This window comes from Haplochromis burtoni, unplaced genomic scaffold (assembly GCF_018398535.1).
Source record: "Haplochromis burtoni strain Fernald_Lab_line unplaced genomic scaffold, NCSU_Asbu1 Contig_106, whole genome shotgun sequence".
Taxonomy (NCBI): domain Eukaryota; kingdom Metazoa; phylum Chordata; class Actinopteri; order Cichliformes; family Cichlidae; genus Haplochromis; species Haplochromis burtoni.
The window spans coordinates 1,567,084-1,585,569 of record NW_024582467.1 but is presented as its reverse complement, the minus strand read 5'-3'; the positions used below and the strand labels follow the sequence as shown (position 1 = coordinate 1,585,569).

The 18,486-nt window shown below is 39.8% G+C and overlaps 1 protein-coding gene across 2 annotated transcripts in view; it reads right to left on the bottom strand.

The window, feature by feature from the left end:
- The window catches only part of LOC102314635 (pro-neuregulin-3, membrane-bound isoform), a 355,364-nt gene that overhangs the window by 58,105 nt on the left and 278,773 nt on the right, over positions 1–18,486 (bottom strand). Inside the window, exon 4 of one of the 2 annotated variants that reach the window (XM_042223224.1) lies at positions 17,240–17,242. The exons of the other annotated variant lie outside the window; for it this stretch is intronic. Coding sequence (XP_042079158.1) covers positions 17,240–17,242 — 3 coding nt within the window. The remainder of the gene's footprint in view (positions 1–17,239; positions 17,243–18,486) is intronic. 2 annotated transcript variants of the gene reach the window in all.

Sequence of the window (18,486 nt, the reverse complement as noted above, 5' to 3'; positions counted from 1 at the left end):
AAAGCTACTTTGAATTTATTAAGAAATAAAAAACAAAAACAAAAACAACCCCCATAAATAAATATATAAAAGATGGACATATTCATTGGTTTTTTTTAGCACCATCACCGCCATCTTTTTAAAAAGTTTTGTTCAGAAGTGACAACATTTAGATTAAAGGGTGGAGTGCTGATGCTAACTTGCAAGTTAGCAAGCTGCATCCGTAGACACTGTGATGTCAAAGTGTGAAATATCTGCTAATTGATGGCATATTAATAACTTACAAGAATTTCAGTCATCAAAACTGGAGCACATACTTGGACAAGTTGTTGGTTTGGTTAACCACTCAACTAGCTATGTTAATATTGTTTAACTACCAGTGCATAAGTTTTAGAATTTACATGGGTAAGTTACATATTTGTAAAATCCTCTAAAACGACTTTGATCTGATAACGTCATTGCTAAAACTGGACATTTTAACATAGAAGTCTAGGGGAATTGACTAGCGCTTGCTCTTAAAACACAACATTGTCAGCAACTGGGAAAATAATAGCATTCAGTCTAAAAGTGGTTTACTTGTTTTTTTCAAATTGCTTTCACACATTGCTTCAGATCACAAGTCTGCCCTGGGCTGATGGGAGGCATCCTGTTCGCTCGCTGCAGCCTGACAGATTAACGGCCGTGAGTGGAGGGTGTTTAAACATCAGCGGACTCTCCGCTGAATTCCAGTCTTTGTTGAATTTAAATCCAATCTTTCACTGACCTGCTTTATCGTTTCATCATTTGTTCTCCCCGCCTTGTACCCCCTCTTCTTTTGTTGTTTTTACCCAAAGTGGTTGCTATAGTAACAAGGTATGTGCATCTTCAAAAGTGGCGGAAAGTCTTTCATCTGAGCAGTCTGCTCTGCATCCATAAAGAAGAGTGGTCCAAACAATAGGCTGGGGCTGGGGTTGCTTATTTTATGCCTTAAACACACTCAGCGAAAACTATGCACGGCTGAGCAATAAAACCAAAAGTCTTGAGTCGTTTTCATTTGACCAAATTGTATGACCTGAATGATCACAAAACCCATAAAGCTGCCGAGCTATTTAACATCCTTTAGCTCACTGTTTTGGTTTAACATTTAGTTCAGCACTCTCATGAAGTAACCCAACAGCTGTTTCACTCAGCAAGAGCTGATTTTTAACTAACAGACTGTGTGTATGTCACATTGAAACCAGCGATTGCATGGCAAAGCTGCATTTCTAATGTCTCTGAATTTGCATTCTTGGCCAACGCCTTAATAAAACAAACAACCTGCAACAATCACTCACACACCTTTATGTTTCAGTAAAATGCAAACTGGTGTCTCTGTATATATTATATTTTTGAATACAGGGGGAAAAATGACACCTTCATACTCATGTGCTATAAGGAGCAAAACTGGCTTATATACCAGGCTGTAAACATGCTTATTTCTGCAGCTGGCTTTTGAGTCACTTTTGGAGCCTTTAGTGGCCACTCAGGGAATTACAGTTTGTGCAGTTGCTACACTGGCTTCATTTTTAGAGCCAAATAATATCCTTTTTTTAAACTTTTCAAACTGCTTTCTTTCTAGCATCTATCCTTGTCTTTTCCTGAGAAATGTATTACTTTGAAAGCTTCTGTTGGGCAGCGTGGTGGGGGAGTGGTTAGCACTGTTACCACACCTCTACAGTCTAGCCGGAGCATTTCTGTTCTCCTGTTCTGTCAGCATCAGTGCTCTCTGCGTACTCCTCCCACAGGCCAAAGGCATTTCATTAGAGAGGTTGGGCTAATTGGCGATTCTAATTTGCCCACATGTGTGAACGTGAGCGTGTCTCTGTGTTAGCTCTGTGACAGACTGGCGATCTGTCCAGGGCGTACCCTGGCTCTTGTCCTATGGTAGCTGGGATAGGCTCCAGCCCCACTGTGAATGAAATGGAAAAGCAGAAAAACACGAAGGGATAAAAAAGAATAACTATAGATCAAGAACACGGCAGCTTCAGATAACCAGTATCAGATGGAAATTCTTCACTATTCCAACTGTCAGACTCATCCAAACTGTTATTTTTGGTTGGGAATGCTTGTCACGCACCTCAAATAATATTCAAAATGAATAGAAAAATCAGGTGAGATCTTATTTCAGTGAATAATATATTAAAAATAATCCCCTATCCCTTCATTAATGCTGGAATGTGGCTAGTAAAGGGAATAAAGAATGCTCATTCTCTATAAACTGCACATTTTTCACCAGTCTAAACACAGTAGTGCTTCGTCCTTGCATTTGTGTTTAGCTGATGGAATTGCAGTCTTCGCGTTCATTCGACAGTGACCTCCCTCAAATTTGTACCCTGCGTACAGCATTAAAACAAAGTGACACAAAACGAGACAGAGAGGTCCAACCATAGGAGACAACAGCTTTTAACTGACGTTACTTTTGTTGCGAGGACTTGGGTTGAAATCACTTTCACTCTCAAAATTGGTTGACTGAGCCCTTTTTGAGTTGCAGAAGGACAAATTGTACACCAGGGATGTTTTTTGAAAGCCTTGAAGTTAAATGGGCCTGAAGTGTATTCACAAAGAGAACTGTTTATGAAAGCTGGAGAAAAAGTTATGCACATCCTTCCTTCACTACAGAACAAATTCTAAATGTCAAAAAATGCTGTTTAATCCAAAGTTTGAACATTTCGCATGGTGATGGGACTTTGTATTATTTAGACACTCAGTAATTGGTCCAATCTGTTAAGGCCGCTGTGCATCATCTGTGCTGTTCAACTCATCAAAATGAAGACATAAATAGTCAGCAAAACTTCTGAGTCACCGCGGGAACGCCTACAGGGAGCTGTCAGTCATCACTGGGGTCGCATCACTGACAACGCATCTTCCTCTCTAGCCCCCAGATTATAATGTACAAATCCAACCCTTGAATTACATGTTTGAAGATTCACTTTTAAATATTCCATAACACCATGTACCCTTTATATATTGTTTACTGCCATTTGTCTTCAACGGATGATATTTCCTGTTATTTTGTAATTTTTTGTGTGATTTATCTCTTTGATGTTTTCCCTTTTCATCCACATGTATCCTTGCTTGTTCTTTTTCATAATTCCTTTCCCAATAAGGCTAGGAAAATAACCTATTCAGCTGCGGGCTGAAAGTGTAGGTGGAAGGAGTGACTCCACAGGTTATGGAAGTGGAACATTAAAAGGAAGAGAATTATAGCTCTAGAAAAAGAGTTGATGATTTGGGTCTGTTATTCAAAAAAGCATGATGTAATGTGAATGTGTTGCATTCTGGTTTTATTGAGGCTCGTGACGGTACAAAAAAATCGATCCCTCTGCTTCCTTGAGATTGGATTTCTTTTTGTGTGACTGTTAAAAGTCATTTTAAAACTGTGATGTGTTCTTTCACAGACTTGAACTGCTTGGGCTGTCTGGTTCAGAGGGTGAGGCATATAAGGAGTGAAACAAAAAAGAAGATTTAGAGTTGTGGTTGTGGTGTCAATTTAAATTATTACCACCCATATCACAGAGAAATTCGGGTGCTGTATAAAATGCAAATAAAAATGCAGCACAATGGTTTTAAATTCTTGTAAATCCAGATTTTATTTACGACAGAAGAAATAAAGCATCCGAGGTTTAAACTTACACATTTAAAAAACTAGCTCATCTTTGAATTTGACGGTAACAACATGTCTCAAAGTTGGAATGGGGCCATATTTACCCCTCTGTAGCATCCTCGCTTCTTTTAACAACAGTCCATAAATGTTTGGGATCTAAAGAGATCAGCTGCTGGACTTTTGGGAGAGGAATGTTGTCCCATTGTTGTCTGATATGGAATTCTATCTGTTCAACAGTCTTGGGTTTTCTTTGTCATATTTTTCTCTTCATAATATAAAATGCTTTGAGGCGCTACATAAATAAATCAAATTGAATGATGCCACAAATGTTTTCAACAGGTGAAACTTCTGGACCTCAAGAAATTCGGGATGGAGACTCTTCTATGATGTCATGCTGTTGTAATAATTGCAGTATCCATATGTGCAAGCTGGCAACTGAAAACAAGCTGGATGGTCTCTCTTCTCTTTAGTCCAGCCATGTTTTTACAGAAGAATTTCACATTCTGTTTTGTGACTACAGATGACAGTTGTCCACTTTTCCTCAGTCCATTAGGCTTTGGTCCAGAGAAGAAGGCTGTGTTTCTGGATCATATGACCACATTGCATGGCTGAGCGAACTGTAGGTGCAGTTTTTTTTTTACAGATTGATAAACCGCTGTCACATTTACTTCTGATAAACTCTCCTCTCTCAAATGCTTGTTTCATTTGTAATCATATTACTCACCTGTTGCTAGTTAATCCCAACTCTTTTTTTGCCGCAATCAATTCAAAATGAGCGAATATTTGTCATGAAATGTGATGTTTAAACATTGGATGCATTTCTTGTATTTTATTGTGAATAAAATATGAGTTTATGAGATTTGCAAGTCATTGCATTCTGTTTTTGTTTCCACTTCCACAATCCCAACTTTTTTTGGAATTGGGGTTACATATTCTCTATGGTGTTAAAAATAAAAAACTTCAAAGTTAAGTATCTCTGAACGACCCCTCCCCAGACTTTCAAATTAATGAGATGGCTTTCAAGTTAACTTTGTCCTAGTATAACTCACAAAACTGACGATATTTCTGTTTTATTATGAAAGATTTGTGAGGAATTCAAATTTAGCTCCCATTGCATCAGCATCCAGGCTGCTGAAAACCTGTCAAAGAGATTAATTTTATTTTGATATGATATTATATGCCAATTAGTCACCATGTAAATTGCCGTTCCCTAATTATTCTGTAATTTATCACTATTAAACATCACAAAATTTTAAATGGCAGAAATATGAGCTATATTTCCCCTCAGTGAATTTACAAGCGTGTACTGTTGTCTTAAATAATCCAAGCTTTTATTTGCACTCTCATCAAGAGACTTGGAGTGCAAGGATGGCAACAAAAAAAATAAACATACCAATTAAAACTCAAACCAAACAAAAAATATAATTTTTGAAGACTCAATCTGTACCATAAATTATAATCTTTGCAGATATTAAATTAAAATCAACACCTTTAAAAAGTTATCATGTGTGCTGATTAAATCACAGTTGTAGAAAAGTGAAAGGAGCAAGTGAGTTAGCCAGTCTTTAGATGTAGCAATGCAAGGTTGGTAAGTGTTTTTGGAAACTATAAGGAAGGAATAAGAAGAGGGTGGCTCGCTGGCAGGCATCACAGGGATGAATGAGTAAGAGAGGAGGAGGTAGGGAAGAGTAAGCAGTTCCCACAAGCACTGAAATAAAGGAGGAGGCAGGGGTGGAGGAGGATGAGAGAGGCAGGCAAGAGATGTCAAAAGTGAGTTTGGGTAGTTCTGGTAAGTGATAGGGAGAGTTTAAGTTTTAAGGGCATAGTGAGCGAGAGCAAGAGTGAGAGAAAGAGAAGGGAAGGAACAGGAGAAGGTGGAAGAGAGTGGGATGGAGACAGACAGAGGGCAAGCCATGATTCAGCAGGGCAAGGCACATGTCATACACTTAAGTCACATAGAGTTTCGTGACTGTCACCCCCCCTCTCTCTCTATGTCTATCATCTCTTTCACTCTCTATTTCATTACCCAGAAATAAGTTGAAATGGCAGATAAATAACCAATTCCGCTACTCTCCACTTGGGCTTTTTAAGATACGCTGATCCAAACTATGTGAGAGGCTGCTTATACGGAAGGTAGATAGTATAGATCTTCAGGAAGTTGGTGAAGCCTTTGGATTCATGAGCGATTTTTGTCCATGAAATTTCCATTTGGGAGCAAATAATAAAAGTGTGCACTTACATCATTCAGATTTCCACACACACGTAAATGGTCTGGCCTTTAGATAACACTTGTTTTTCCTTTGGAATACAAAAAAGGTTTTAGCACAAAGCCACATTCAGCCATTCATACAGAAAGATGGATGCAGGGTTCAGTATTCTGGCAAACTCCACTCATACTCACGGACTGGAGAAGCCAGGGACTGATCCATCAATCTTCTGACCTGCACTATCTCTAAAGCCACAGCTGCTGTCCAAGCTACTGGCCAACCAGCTAGAGCAAATTTCTCTAGTCTTGCTCAAGTAGATGAGTTACTGGAGGGTCTGGGGTCTAGGGATCAAACCTTTGGACCACTCACTCGACCACCTAAGCCAAACATTTATTTTGACTCCCAGTGTTTCAAACTGAACTTGGATCCAGGCATCCTAATTGTTCAGGCATGCCTGATTTTATCCAGCTATTTAAACGATTTAAGTGAGCTGACTAGTACGTCAACGGTCCCAGCAATCCCTCCCAGTAATTGATATTCCAATTACTTTGCCAGTTGAAAATATAGATATATAGAAGGCTGCAACATGAGCTAATGGAAGTTAGTGTAATAGGAAACATGGAAAAGCAAAAGTTAGCTCAACAATAGTCCAGGTTTATAACTAATTACAACTGAACTGAAGCATAACCATCAAACCAAAAGTAAGTAATTTAGTACCATCAGTGTTACAATACTGCTAATATTGCCTGTGCAGCAAATGAGTAGAACTTTAACTGCTGAGAAGAGGAAAGTCTCCAACTTTTTACACTTAGAGGCTATTATCTTATAATGGTACATCCTCAAGTTGTGCGTTCAAAGGTTAACAGATTTGTATTAAAATGATATAAGGATACAAGGAAGGAGGGTAAAAAATCTTGGGATAACAGAAGTTACTTTTATTCCCACTTGCCATTTAGTATCATTCTTCCTTTTGTTGCAGTGCATTTTAATATGGCCATATGACCTGTGCACTGATCCCCGATCAGTCCTTTTGTTCTTGGTAGTTTAATGACTACAAGAGCCACATCCAGGTGAAGCAAAAAGCAGGAAGCACATCTTAATATACCCACGAGCTAATCTTCATTCATGCTAAGCAGAAAGGGTGTAATGAATTCAGTCTTATAATCAGAACGAAAGAGGGAATAAGACAGAAACAAAGAGGAATATAGTGAGAAAGAAAGTGGCTCCAATTTAGAGCAGATAACTTTAAATGAGGAGTCCATTGTTTGTCCATAGAAGCGAACAGCAACTCTAATGTTATTTCTTTGGCTTTTTATTAGGGTGCATACTTCAGTTAGTTACACGTTCAGTTTCTCTATTATTTTTAACTGATGAAATGGAGCAGTATTGTTCCAGGGATACAAAAGTGAAGCAAACTGGGAAACCAGTCATATATATACAGCATAGTAGGGATTTACTTTTTACTATGGCCAAATCAATGGTGGTAAATGTATTTAAACAGCAACATTATGCTATGTAAAAACACTTTATCATGCTTCTTGCAATTCCTATCATTGAAAGTGTAATCAAATTTGACTCTAAAAACACAAAATTTGACCCAGAAACTACTTAAAATGAAAAATAATAAAGATGCACATGATTGCAAAACTGGTCTGAAAAATATAAGTTTGAATAACTTACTGCATTTCTGCATTTAGTTTTTAAATTTTCACATAAACAGAAATTACCAACTAGAATTGACTTAAACTTCTTAGATTCAATTAGAGGCCGAGTTACATAAGAGAGCTGCATTTCTGTTCTCCCTCATAAATAAGCCAAAGCAAATCAATTGGGCTTGGCCTTAATTATTCTTGGTACATTTGGTCGTACATAATGTGAACTGCACTTAGTGCTACCTCATACTATTGATTAATCATAGGCAGGGAGAAGCATTCAAAGATTCTGTGTATGTGACGGCAAAAAAGTGAGATTCAAATTGTTGAAACAAACAGGATCCCGCTGACAGAAAATGACACCAACCTCAGTTGTTAAGCGGTAAAGCTTTCAAAAAGGAGCATTAAAAAGCCATTTGGAGAGGCCAATTTCAAGTAATTTTGTTCTACTATCTCCCTCATCCAACTGTTCCATCACAGAGGTCTGCTCGCCATTAGCACGTTCTCCACCTGCATTTGTGGAAAGTTGTCATAATCGTTTAAATCACTGCGGCAGCTAGGAAGGCTTTAGATGAGACAGTTGTTTAAAATCACCAAAGCTGTCTGGTTTATTACACACACACACACACACACACACACACACACACACACACACACACACACACACACACACACACACACACACACACACACCCACAGCTACCTGTCTTAATACTAATAGTAAGTGAATTAAACAGGTACTTTTCTGCCATTATCACACTCATACACACTGTATATGGGGAATTCTATCATTATTACAAATTAGGTAATTATTTTGTTTAAAAACACAAAATAAACAAAAATACTCCCAGAGGTCCTTTGTATAAGCAGCTTATCATATATGTATTGTCAAGTGACCTCTCCTGGCTCTGTCAGTCATTTCAACTCACACTCTAGGAACAACCCCCTTAGGTAGCTCTAGTAATTATGGCAAACTATGACAAAGCGCGCCCTCTAATTTACTTAGAGTACTTAATTTTACCAAAACAATGAACTCGATCCCCTTCTTAAAACGAATCGAACCTTTACTGCAGCACTGTCACATCCTGAATGTCTTGCATATTTTTGAGCAATGATTTTTGAAAGTTGCATTAGTCCTTTTGGCAGTATCGTTGAGAACGTAGTATTACCTTTTTGGTTATTAGGATAGAAGACTCGCTGGCATAAACATAGCTGGTTATTAATGATATTTTTGGAGTCTCATATCTTCTAGTTTCTATAGCAGAGGAGCCAGAAATATAGCCTGTAGGCGAGATATGGCCTGCCAAAGCATCCAGTCCACACCACTGGATTGCTTTGCAAAAAGAGAAAAAGAGAAAATTGCAGAGGGTTGATGGATAGTCTTTGGATTAAATTTTGCAGTATAATGGATTTGCATTTACAGAATGCTTTTCTAGTCTTATTTGCCAGTTTTCATCAGGAAGAACTGTTTTCAAATTCATTAAGAATGGATCACGCCATGAATTTGGTTCTCCAAATAAATTATTTCATCTGAGGCAGAGATCTGAATCATTGTCAGACAGACATCAGACATTACCCGTGTGCTGCCACAGGATACCAAAGGTACAAACCAAGAAACCATCACATAGAGTTTCTCTAGTTTTTATGACCGTCGTGTTTCTTAGTGATGACAGCAGACTCACTGAGTGCAGAAAATCTGCTTTTCTATGAGTGGCTTATTAAATGTGTAAATATGTTGTGATATGTGTCGACTACAGAATGTCCCTCCACTTTTTTTACTGCTTGCCATCCCTGTCCATGGCAATAGACTGGCGGAAGATAAATTGGGCTCCGCAATCAGTATCCATTAAGCTTCACTGCAGTAGTCGATTTTGCATTTGCCACAGAGTTCACCCACAAAGGGAGGAATATAAAGTTAGAGGACAATAAAGCTTCATGTGTTTTCTGTCCATTTAAAAGGAGATGAATGCAGAATGCTTTCTGTCATTGTAAGCAGAGGGAAATAAAAAGAGAGATTCAGCTATTACTGTTGATTCTAATGTTAGATACTGAGCGTAACGCATGCGATTAACTGATCAGGCCATCACTCAAGTGCAAATCAATACTTTCAGACTTTACCTCTCTTCTAAATTAATTCCCCGTTAATTGTGTCTAATGATATGGCCCAGTAATGTGAGCTCTACTATATTATTCATTCATTACCTTCACCAGCCGCAGCCCACAGGAACAGCAGCCATGTTAATCCTGTTCTGTGACATTTCTGTGGTTCTTGAAAGCAGTTTAACAGGCGGTGTGTTCTAATGTGCTGTGCTTTGTGGTGAACCAGGTGGAGACTGAGAAATGGATGAGATTCAAGTGAGCCAGGATTGGCCCGAGTGGTCAATGAGGCACACCTGCAGCTAATTAACCCCTGTCTATATTCGTGTGTTTCATTAGGAGCTGACAGGCGAAGGCTATTAGCAGCGAACTGTCAACGCCCTGCTGAGGACCTGGACCCAAGCAGCCATGCTATAAATGACACTCCCACTTTGGGCTCTGAAAAAAGAAACTTCACGTGTGCGCAGGTGAACTCCTCCACAAAATATCAGCACTGAATCTACCTGCCTCGAAATAATCTGCTGGATATTTTCAATGAGAAAGTGAAATGGATAAACACATTTCGGCTATGTCCTGCATCACCTTGTCTCCCTGCAAGGAGGTTATTTTGTCATGCAGCAAGCAACACCGTCAGACAGTTTGCAAAACTTGGCAAGCTCGTGTAGAGGACAGAGCTCTGCTGAGAATTTACAGCCACCATCTAAATATACTTTACCCATACTGTCTTCTCATTTTTCCAAGTGCTCAGTGGCAGAGAAGTGCAACTTGGATAGTGCAGTCGAATCATGAGGAATGCAATCTTTGAAGAGTAAAGGATCATTTGTAAGATAACTCACAAATGTTGCATAATTTCTGTGATTAAGGACCACGATTTTCTACCATGCACGACCAGCCTTTGGTTGCTGCAGTCCTTGGCAAAGTTGCTTGTGCCCTTGCAGCTAAAAGAACAAACCAAGCCTTCAGTGCTGGAACCAGAGTATAGAAATTAATGAGGTCCAGAATTTTCATCTTGATGTGTCACCTTTAATTTTTTTTATTTTTCTGACTTAAGTTCAAAAACTGGACAAGGCTTTTATTTCACAGTCCCCCCCTTCCCTCTGGGGCAGTGTGATAGTGTCTCGGTTAGTCCTGTGAGGGGCCGTTCTGTGTGGTCGCTCTGTGTCTGTGCTTCCTCCCACAGTCTAAAGACATGCATACGGTTAGGTTAATTGGTGATTTTTAATTGGCTGTAGGTGTGAATGTAAGCATGAATAGTTTGTCTCCATGTTAGCCCTGCAACAGATTGGCAACCTGTCCAGGGGCTACCCTCTCTCTTCCCCATAACAGCTGGGCTCCAGCCCCCTTGTGACCCTAAAAAGAAAAAAAAAAGGCTCTGCTCCTACTGAGCCTCAGATTTCCTCCTCATGTCTAAACCAACCAATTATCATTCCTCAGGCACTGAGGCATTGTACAGCAAGTCATAACTTTGTAGAATTCCCGTTGAACCTTTTCATAGAAAAGACCACCTAGAGGATCACTGGATTCATGCCTGACCTATTCTGAAAAAAAAAAAAGGTAGAAAATTGCTAAGGTCCATACTTCATAGCTGATCACAGGCATGTGCTGGAGCTACACAGACTCATTCTGTTTGACTGAATGCTATCTTACTCTGGTGCCATGCGAATAGACAGACATCAAGATAAAAGACAAAATGAGATCAAAGCATTGCCACCCTCAAAGCATGGCGATGCCCGACTCTCACCTGGTCTAAAAGCTGGAGTTAGGTACCAGTTCAGCCATATTACTGATTTATAGAAACCTTTTAATTTGGCAAAATGAAGAAATTTGGATTCTGTGCTATCAGAAGTATTGTCTGTGAAGGTTCTCAGTCATCCAGGTCATCGTAGTCAAAGGAGCTTGCAAAGAAAAGCATCTGGACTTCTTTAAGTTGCTTGAAGACGTTTCACCTCTCATCCGAGAAGCTCCTTCAGTTCTAAGGTCAAATGGCGGCGAGTCCCAGATTTAAACCCAGTGGGAGTTTCCCCCTAAAGAGGGACAGAAGGACCCCCCTGATGATCCTCTAATCACCTGAACCAAGGTGTGAAAACAGGTGTGGGTCACAATCAGCCAGGGTTTCAGGTGGGCTCATAGTGAAACCTGGCCCCACACTATCATGTGATTTCCTGAGGTCCGATGGCCCAGGATGTGATTGGGCGTTAAGGCGTCTGGGGAGGGAACTCAAAACTGGATTATGGATGGCAGACATCTTTGAACAGAGGCTGTGGTTTATGACACCAACTGTCTGCCATCTATAATCCAGTTTTGAGTTCCCTCCCCAGACGCCTTAACCAGCTTTAGGGGCGATCGTGGCTCAAAAGTTGGGAGTTCGCCTTGTAATCGGAAGGTTGCCGGTTTGAGCCCCAGCTTGGACAGTCTCGGTCGTTGTGTCCTTGGGCAAGACACTTCACCTGTTGCCTACTGGTGGTGTTCAGAGGGCCCGGTGGCGCCAGTGTCCGGCAGCCTCGCCTCAGTCAGTGAGCCCCAGGGTGGCTGTGGCTACAATGTACAGTGTGTGAATGTGTGGATGACTGGTTGTGTAAAGCGCTTTGGGGTCCTTAGGGACTTGTAAAGCGCTATACAAATACAGGTCATTTACCAGGCCTTAACGCACATCCTGGGCCATCTGACCTCAGGAAATCGCATGATAAGGTGGGGTCAGGTTTCATAATGAGCTCACCCGAAACCCTGGCTGATTGGGACCCACACCCATTTTCACACCTTGGCTCAGGTGATTAGAGGATCATCAGGGGGTCCTTTTGTCCCTCTTTGGGGGGGGAAACTCCCACTGGGTTTAAATCTGGGACTCTCCGCCATTTGACCTTAGAACTGAAGAAGCTTCCCAGATGAGAGGTGAAACGTCTTCAAGCAATTTAAAGAAGTCCAGACGCTTTTCTTTAAGAAGTATTCTGAGACCAGAAGAAAAACTGTCGGATTGATGCTAAAGTGTAATGTGATTATATGATAGTCTGTCATAATTGCAACTTTTGAACACAGAGTACAGACTGGGCTCTGATGACATGACGCTATGACGTGCGAGTCTCACTAGACTGCATGCCTCAGACTCGTGCTGCTGCCACCTGCTTTCATCTGCTTTTTAGGTGAGGCACAGTTCATTTTGGACGTGCTCAAAATCCCACAAGGACACCTCAGATTCTACAATAAGCTATTTCAGTTTCCAGTGCGTCTTTCCTTAAACGATAAACATTATTTGCTATATTCTGTTGTTCACTTTTTTTCTCTGTTCTTACGATCTCCTTTTTCTCTGCAGTGCACAGTAAGTTCGCATCTGTTGTGCTGCTTCCAGCAGGGCCTAGGTCTCTGATGAGAGCGAGGGTGACGCTGTGGAGCCCTGCTGAGGAGCAACACCACTGCCGCCTGTTCCCTCTTTATGTTTGAGTCATGATATGGTGAACTCCTGCAGACTGGTGACTCATTTAATCAGGAAAAACGCAGGTGGAACTAATTATAATAATGACAACATGTCGGTGTGACAGGAAGCTATTCCAGAGAGCCAACACCGTGTGTGGAACTGTGGGCCGCAGTCAACAAAGCCACTTTTTACATATGAAGAATATTTCACTTTCTATAGCTACAGGAGAGGTACAGCATTTGTCAGTTAACATGTTATAACATTTACTACATAAAATGACACTTACATTAGTAACCAACAAACGTAGCTCAGCTTTATATTTACTCTGGTGCTGGTTTGGATCCATGGAAGTGGACCTTCTTTTTTTAATTTGAGTGTAATTGCTTCCTGATTATTGAAGTATAACAACAGAAGCTCATAGATTATTGCGCTATTTGTAATCCCATGCAGCTTCTTGCATGTATGCACAAACAAACACACAGTGAGAGGGGGAGATGCTGAAAATTACAAATGTGCAAGATGGATTCTTTTCATCTGGTTTCAAAGACACCTGCTGTCAAAAAGAGGATTCTTTTGTTGTCTTTAATGGGTAGTCTAGATGTGAATGTGGCCATTTTCTTCACTCCAGACAAATGCCAATTAAAAGTAGTCTGTGCCTCAGAAGTAGAGATCCATACAAAGCAAGCGATATCTTTTTAAAAAATATTTTCAGGTAAAATATATCACATCCTTGAGCCAAGATTCAAAGGCTTTTAATCTGCTTCTCTATACAACTTTCCTAACTTTCTCATCTTAAGCGCTAGACTCGATCAGACCCCCTCAGACTTTGGTATTGTGAAGCTGTCAGTCATACAGACTTGACATTTCTTTGTCCATATTGTGGTAGGATATGGATTTGCCTTCCCACAATGAGTCAGTGTAAGAAGGAGGGCTGATACCAGAGCTATTGCTGGTATCAGTACTCGTTTCCTCCTTGTCTTTCATATGGTGTAAATTCAACAGGGTGCCTCGTGAGACTCCACTTTGCACTTTCTGAAACTGTGTGACAATGCCAGGAAGGGGACTCAAGCATGCAGAAACATGAATGCAGAAATGTAAGGCACAGTTCACCCTTTAAAAACACAAACCCTCACTTAAAGAAATGTGCCAGCTTCACTTGAGAAGAGTAAACCAAGGATGTGGTAGAAGCATTGTATGCGCTAACTGTTCCGCTTTCTTAGACATTTAATGCTCTATGTTTGTCGAGCTAGTCATCTATACTGCCTGTTCTATAATGTAACGCCTACAAAGAACGACTTTAATCATCTAGAGCTGGAGCAACATTGCATCTTATTGCAATGACCATATCTGAACAGGCAATATTAAAATCACCTACAAAAATAAGCTACAGGTGACAGATCATTCAGGACTGATTTCAGCCCAGTGGAAACACACATTGCTTTCCTTTCAGAGCTAGCATTTTTAGTTTCTTTTAATGCTATTGATCTGAGAAGACCCATATTAGAAAAGAAGCCTTCTTCCTGAATCCCAGTGGGAGCAGAAGATGACAAATTATTTTGCGATTGCCTGTATATAAATATGTGTCTGGTCTTATTTTAACTGAACACAGAAGTTTGTGTTTTCATGTCTAACTTCTAGGAAAACCAAATGACCATTGCTTCTGAAACATTCACTGGGGGCTATGGAGCCTTAGATTGAAATGCCATTCATGCATAGTTCTTTTATAAAATACTGCATATGTACATTTGATGAGCGATTTTCAGTTTGTGGTCTCTTTTTGTTCGCAGATATTTCCACGGCGGTGAACAAACACCATTCATCACAAGCTCAGTAGATCGTTATTGTAGCCACAATTATACAAGGTGACTCATATTTTTGTTGCCTTAACAGTTGGTCAGTGATAAAAGCTGGAAGCTTAAAGAAATCACACGTTTTATGCTTCCTTTATATCTTACGGATTGAAACATGCAGTATGATGTGAAATACAGGGTTGTATTCTTTTGGAAATTGGACTTGCATGATTACTGCACTGTTATTGTCTGTGGCGCGCACAAACCTGCAAAGCATGAAATCAGATCTCATAAAGATAGTGTGAAGTAAATTTGTTCTCTGGTTTAACTCAGTAAATCTTTCTCACTGCGTCTGTGGGGTGTGATATGATGCATGTGCTATAGATGAAAATATGCTGATTCTGAGCCTCCCTTACAACGCTGTAAAACTACAGCGTCTTGGCTCCCGGGCCTTCAGTTCAGAAGCTTTCAATATGTTTTTCAATGTGGCCAGAACAATGATTGAAAGGCCATGTAGATCATGGAAGCAGTAAAGAAGGAGATTAATGTAAGGAAGCAAGAAGAGATAAAAACTATTTAAAGAAAATATGGTCTGGGTCTCATCTGTGGTTGTTCCTGAATACTGTAAAAGTTCTTCAGGATACGTAGTGCCAAACTGCAACCTTCCAGTTTGAACAACAAAAGCTTTGTTGACAATGAAGAGAGTTTGAACTCAATTTCTTGAGCAATGAAAAGATTTGACATACTGCATGTAAGGATGGCAACAAAAAGCCTTTGTTGCTCTTTGACAGATTCAGGAGAAACCTAAATAAATCTCTGATCTCAAAGACATCCTGTCAAACAAGTTGGGTGACAAGCACAGTGTTAAGCCTTGCCAGCATTTAGAGAACTAAATGTGCATCAGTGAGTCACATATAAGCTGTGCTCAGCCTCCGTATAGTTTGGAAGTTTTGCCTTTATTCTTTTAGACTTGGCTAAGTTGGGCTCCTCATTACACCGCATATTTTTTTAAACCCTGTATTTTCCAAGTTCTCCCACATATTTTAAGAAATCGTGACTGCCAGGTGCTATCATTTCTCTGCCAGAGAAAATATTAAAGCATCTCACATCCCTTTGTGACCTTGTCCTGTACCCACCTGGGAATGGGTGTGCACAACATCCACATTCCTTATTTTGAAATGGTTATACTGTTGCCATTTATTTCATACGACACTGAAAGGCTGACTTTTTTCAGCCAGTAGTATTTTTACACCAGGACAGAGCCAAACGAGCAAAATTCTCTGTCAGCCCACTCCCCATTCCCACTGACTTACAGACAATATTCTAGATAATTGTTTCCTGTTTGCCCATCTCTAGACTGAAACAATGAAATTCCAAGGAATAAAATATTTTTCCAGCATATTTTGTGTCTTTTGATAATTTGAAAAGAGTTTACAATAGAATTCTCTGGGTTTGCATTTTGAGCTGCGTTACCCACAGTTTTAAATAGTTTAGCTTGAAGCTGTTATATAAAAATTTAACTTAGAAGAAATGAGAATGTGCTGCATTTCTACGTTTTATCTAACAGCAAAAGTAATATTTCTACTTTTGACTACTGAGCAAAATAAATCAATCTGGCAGCTCTTACTCTCAAAGCTTCCCCAGTGTTTTGATGTATCATCGCTTAAATTATAATAATAATTAACTTAATCATATCGACATATTAATAAAGATGTTGTACATGATCTTTTACCTCCTTCCTCTACAGGTTATCTATTAAATGTAACCCTGGCTGATGCCATTTCTTATATTCCATTTGATTACGCATCCATTATTCAATACTTTATAATACAACTTATGATTGTGCCCTTTTCCTTCAGAAGACAAAATTTCTTCCTCATTGGCTGCCTTGTGATTTTGCTTGTATAGTCACTGGAGTCACGGCACTCCTTTCATCCTCGGAGACCCTGAGACAGTGCGATAGCCCTCCTCACAAGACGTGCACTTTCATCCGGCCTCTCTCCTCCTCGTTCGTGCCCGTCCTTCCTTTCCACCGAGACCCCAGCTTGCCAGAGGTCCTTGGCAGCGTTTGTCTGCCCTGCTGGTGAACCTTTTTAGCTGGCGCAATTCAAACCTCAGTCCATCTGAGGCCCTGCCACTTAGTGTTAGGAGATGAGTTGGACAGAAAACTGTAGGCAGGGGAGAAGGGATAAGGTCTGATGCTTGGACAAGATGCGTGGTGAGCAAAAGATGGCACGGAGGAGGTTAGCAAGAGACAGATGGGGGCGAGAGGGCTGTCTGGAGGGAAATTTGGAAGAGGGAACAGGGATGTCAACACTGAGGCAAGCTCGAGCACGAGACACAGAGGTAACCTGAGAAATTAGGATTTGATTAACTACAAGCAAAGGAGTCAAGGAGAGTGATGCTGTGACAAGATTATCTAAGGGTTGAGGAAAGAAGAAAGGCCACAATCTGCCACTCTTCTTTTCCAACTTTGCACTTACCAACTTTTCGAGGAGAACGTAGTTGAATAAAACAGGGAAAAGAAAGAAAAAAAGATGGTGTTACTGAAAAAAGAAATCCATTGCCTAGACAACATTGTAGAGAACAGAAAACAGAGATGTGTCAAAAATGGGTCCGCTGGCTGAAAAAGAAATAGAAACCGTTGAGAATGACCTGAAAGCAGGACAATCTTTTTTTTTCTCCTTTAGAAAAGGAATTGAGGACAGGCACAGAATTGGAGAAAGTAGCAAAAATAGATGAAAAAGATCAGAAGTGAATGATGGAGTAGTGCAGGTTAAAGCAAACAGAAAGGTGTGGGGGAGGTGGGAGTTTTTATTTTATTTATTAATTTTTATTTTTTGTGTGTGTTTGTCTTTACCAGAATCATTTAGAAACATGTTTTTTAAAAGGACCATGTTTTCCTTTTTCATAGTGCTGGATTAATTTAATTTGAGGTCTCTCAATGCACAATAATGGCTTGGTAATGCTTAGACAATTTGTATGGAAATTCACCTCGAAGAATCCTGGCTATTATCACAGAGAGAAATAGTAGGTGAGATAAGAAAACCAATTTGAAGCTATGGTTACCGTGTGGTTCTTTGTTAGGTAAAAGTTCGGTTTTTCTCACCTAAATGCTAATTCCTTCACCCCTGGAGGACATTATGTCCTACAAGTATTTTTTCTAAAGAACAAAAAGGGCATGCAGTTTTTTCTCTGAAAGTACAAAAAAGATTCACGAATCACTCTTATGCACAGTTTTACTCATGGACAGGTGCAAGTCTGACATCTGACCTCAACCTGCTTGAACATGCATGTCACTGGCAAGAGAGAGAGAGAAAAAAACCAGAAATAAACCTGAACATCCAATCCCCAATTAATTAACTGACTGAATTTGTTTCACAGCTTAGTAATATTATTTCTAGCAAAACTTCTGGTGAGTTTCGGAGCACTTGTTAACTTCCATCTATTATATGGAGATAAATTACAAGTATTTTTTGTATATTCGTCTCCCGTTGTGTAGTTAATAGACCTTTTAGCATGCACTATTAATAATACTAATAGTGCATGCTAAAAAGTAATATGAATATTGTAAATAATATTAATTTTAAACATGTATCAAATTCTCCGAGACTTTTCTGGAAGCTTTTATTAAATTTACAGGTAGTGTACAGATCGAAGGGGTAATTATCAAAATACCATCAAATAAGTTTGTTCTCTTAGTACAAGTACCTGCTGCAGTATCCCCCCC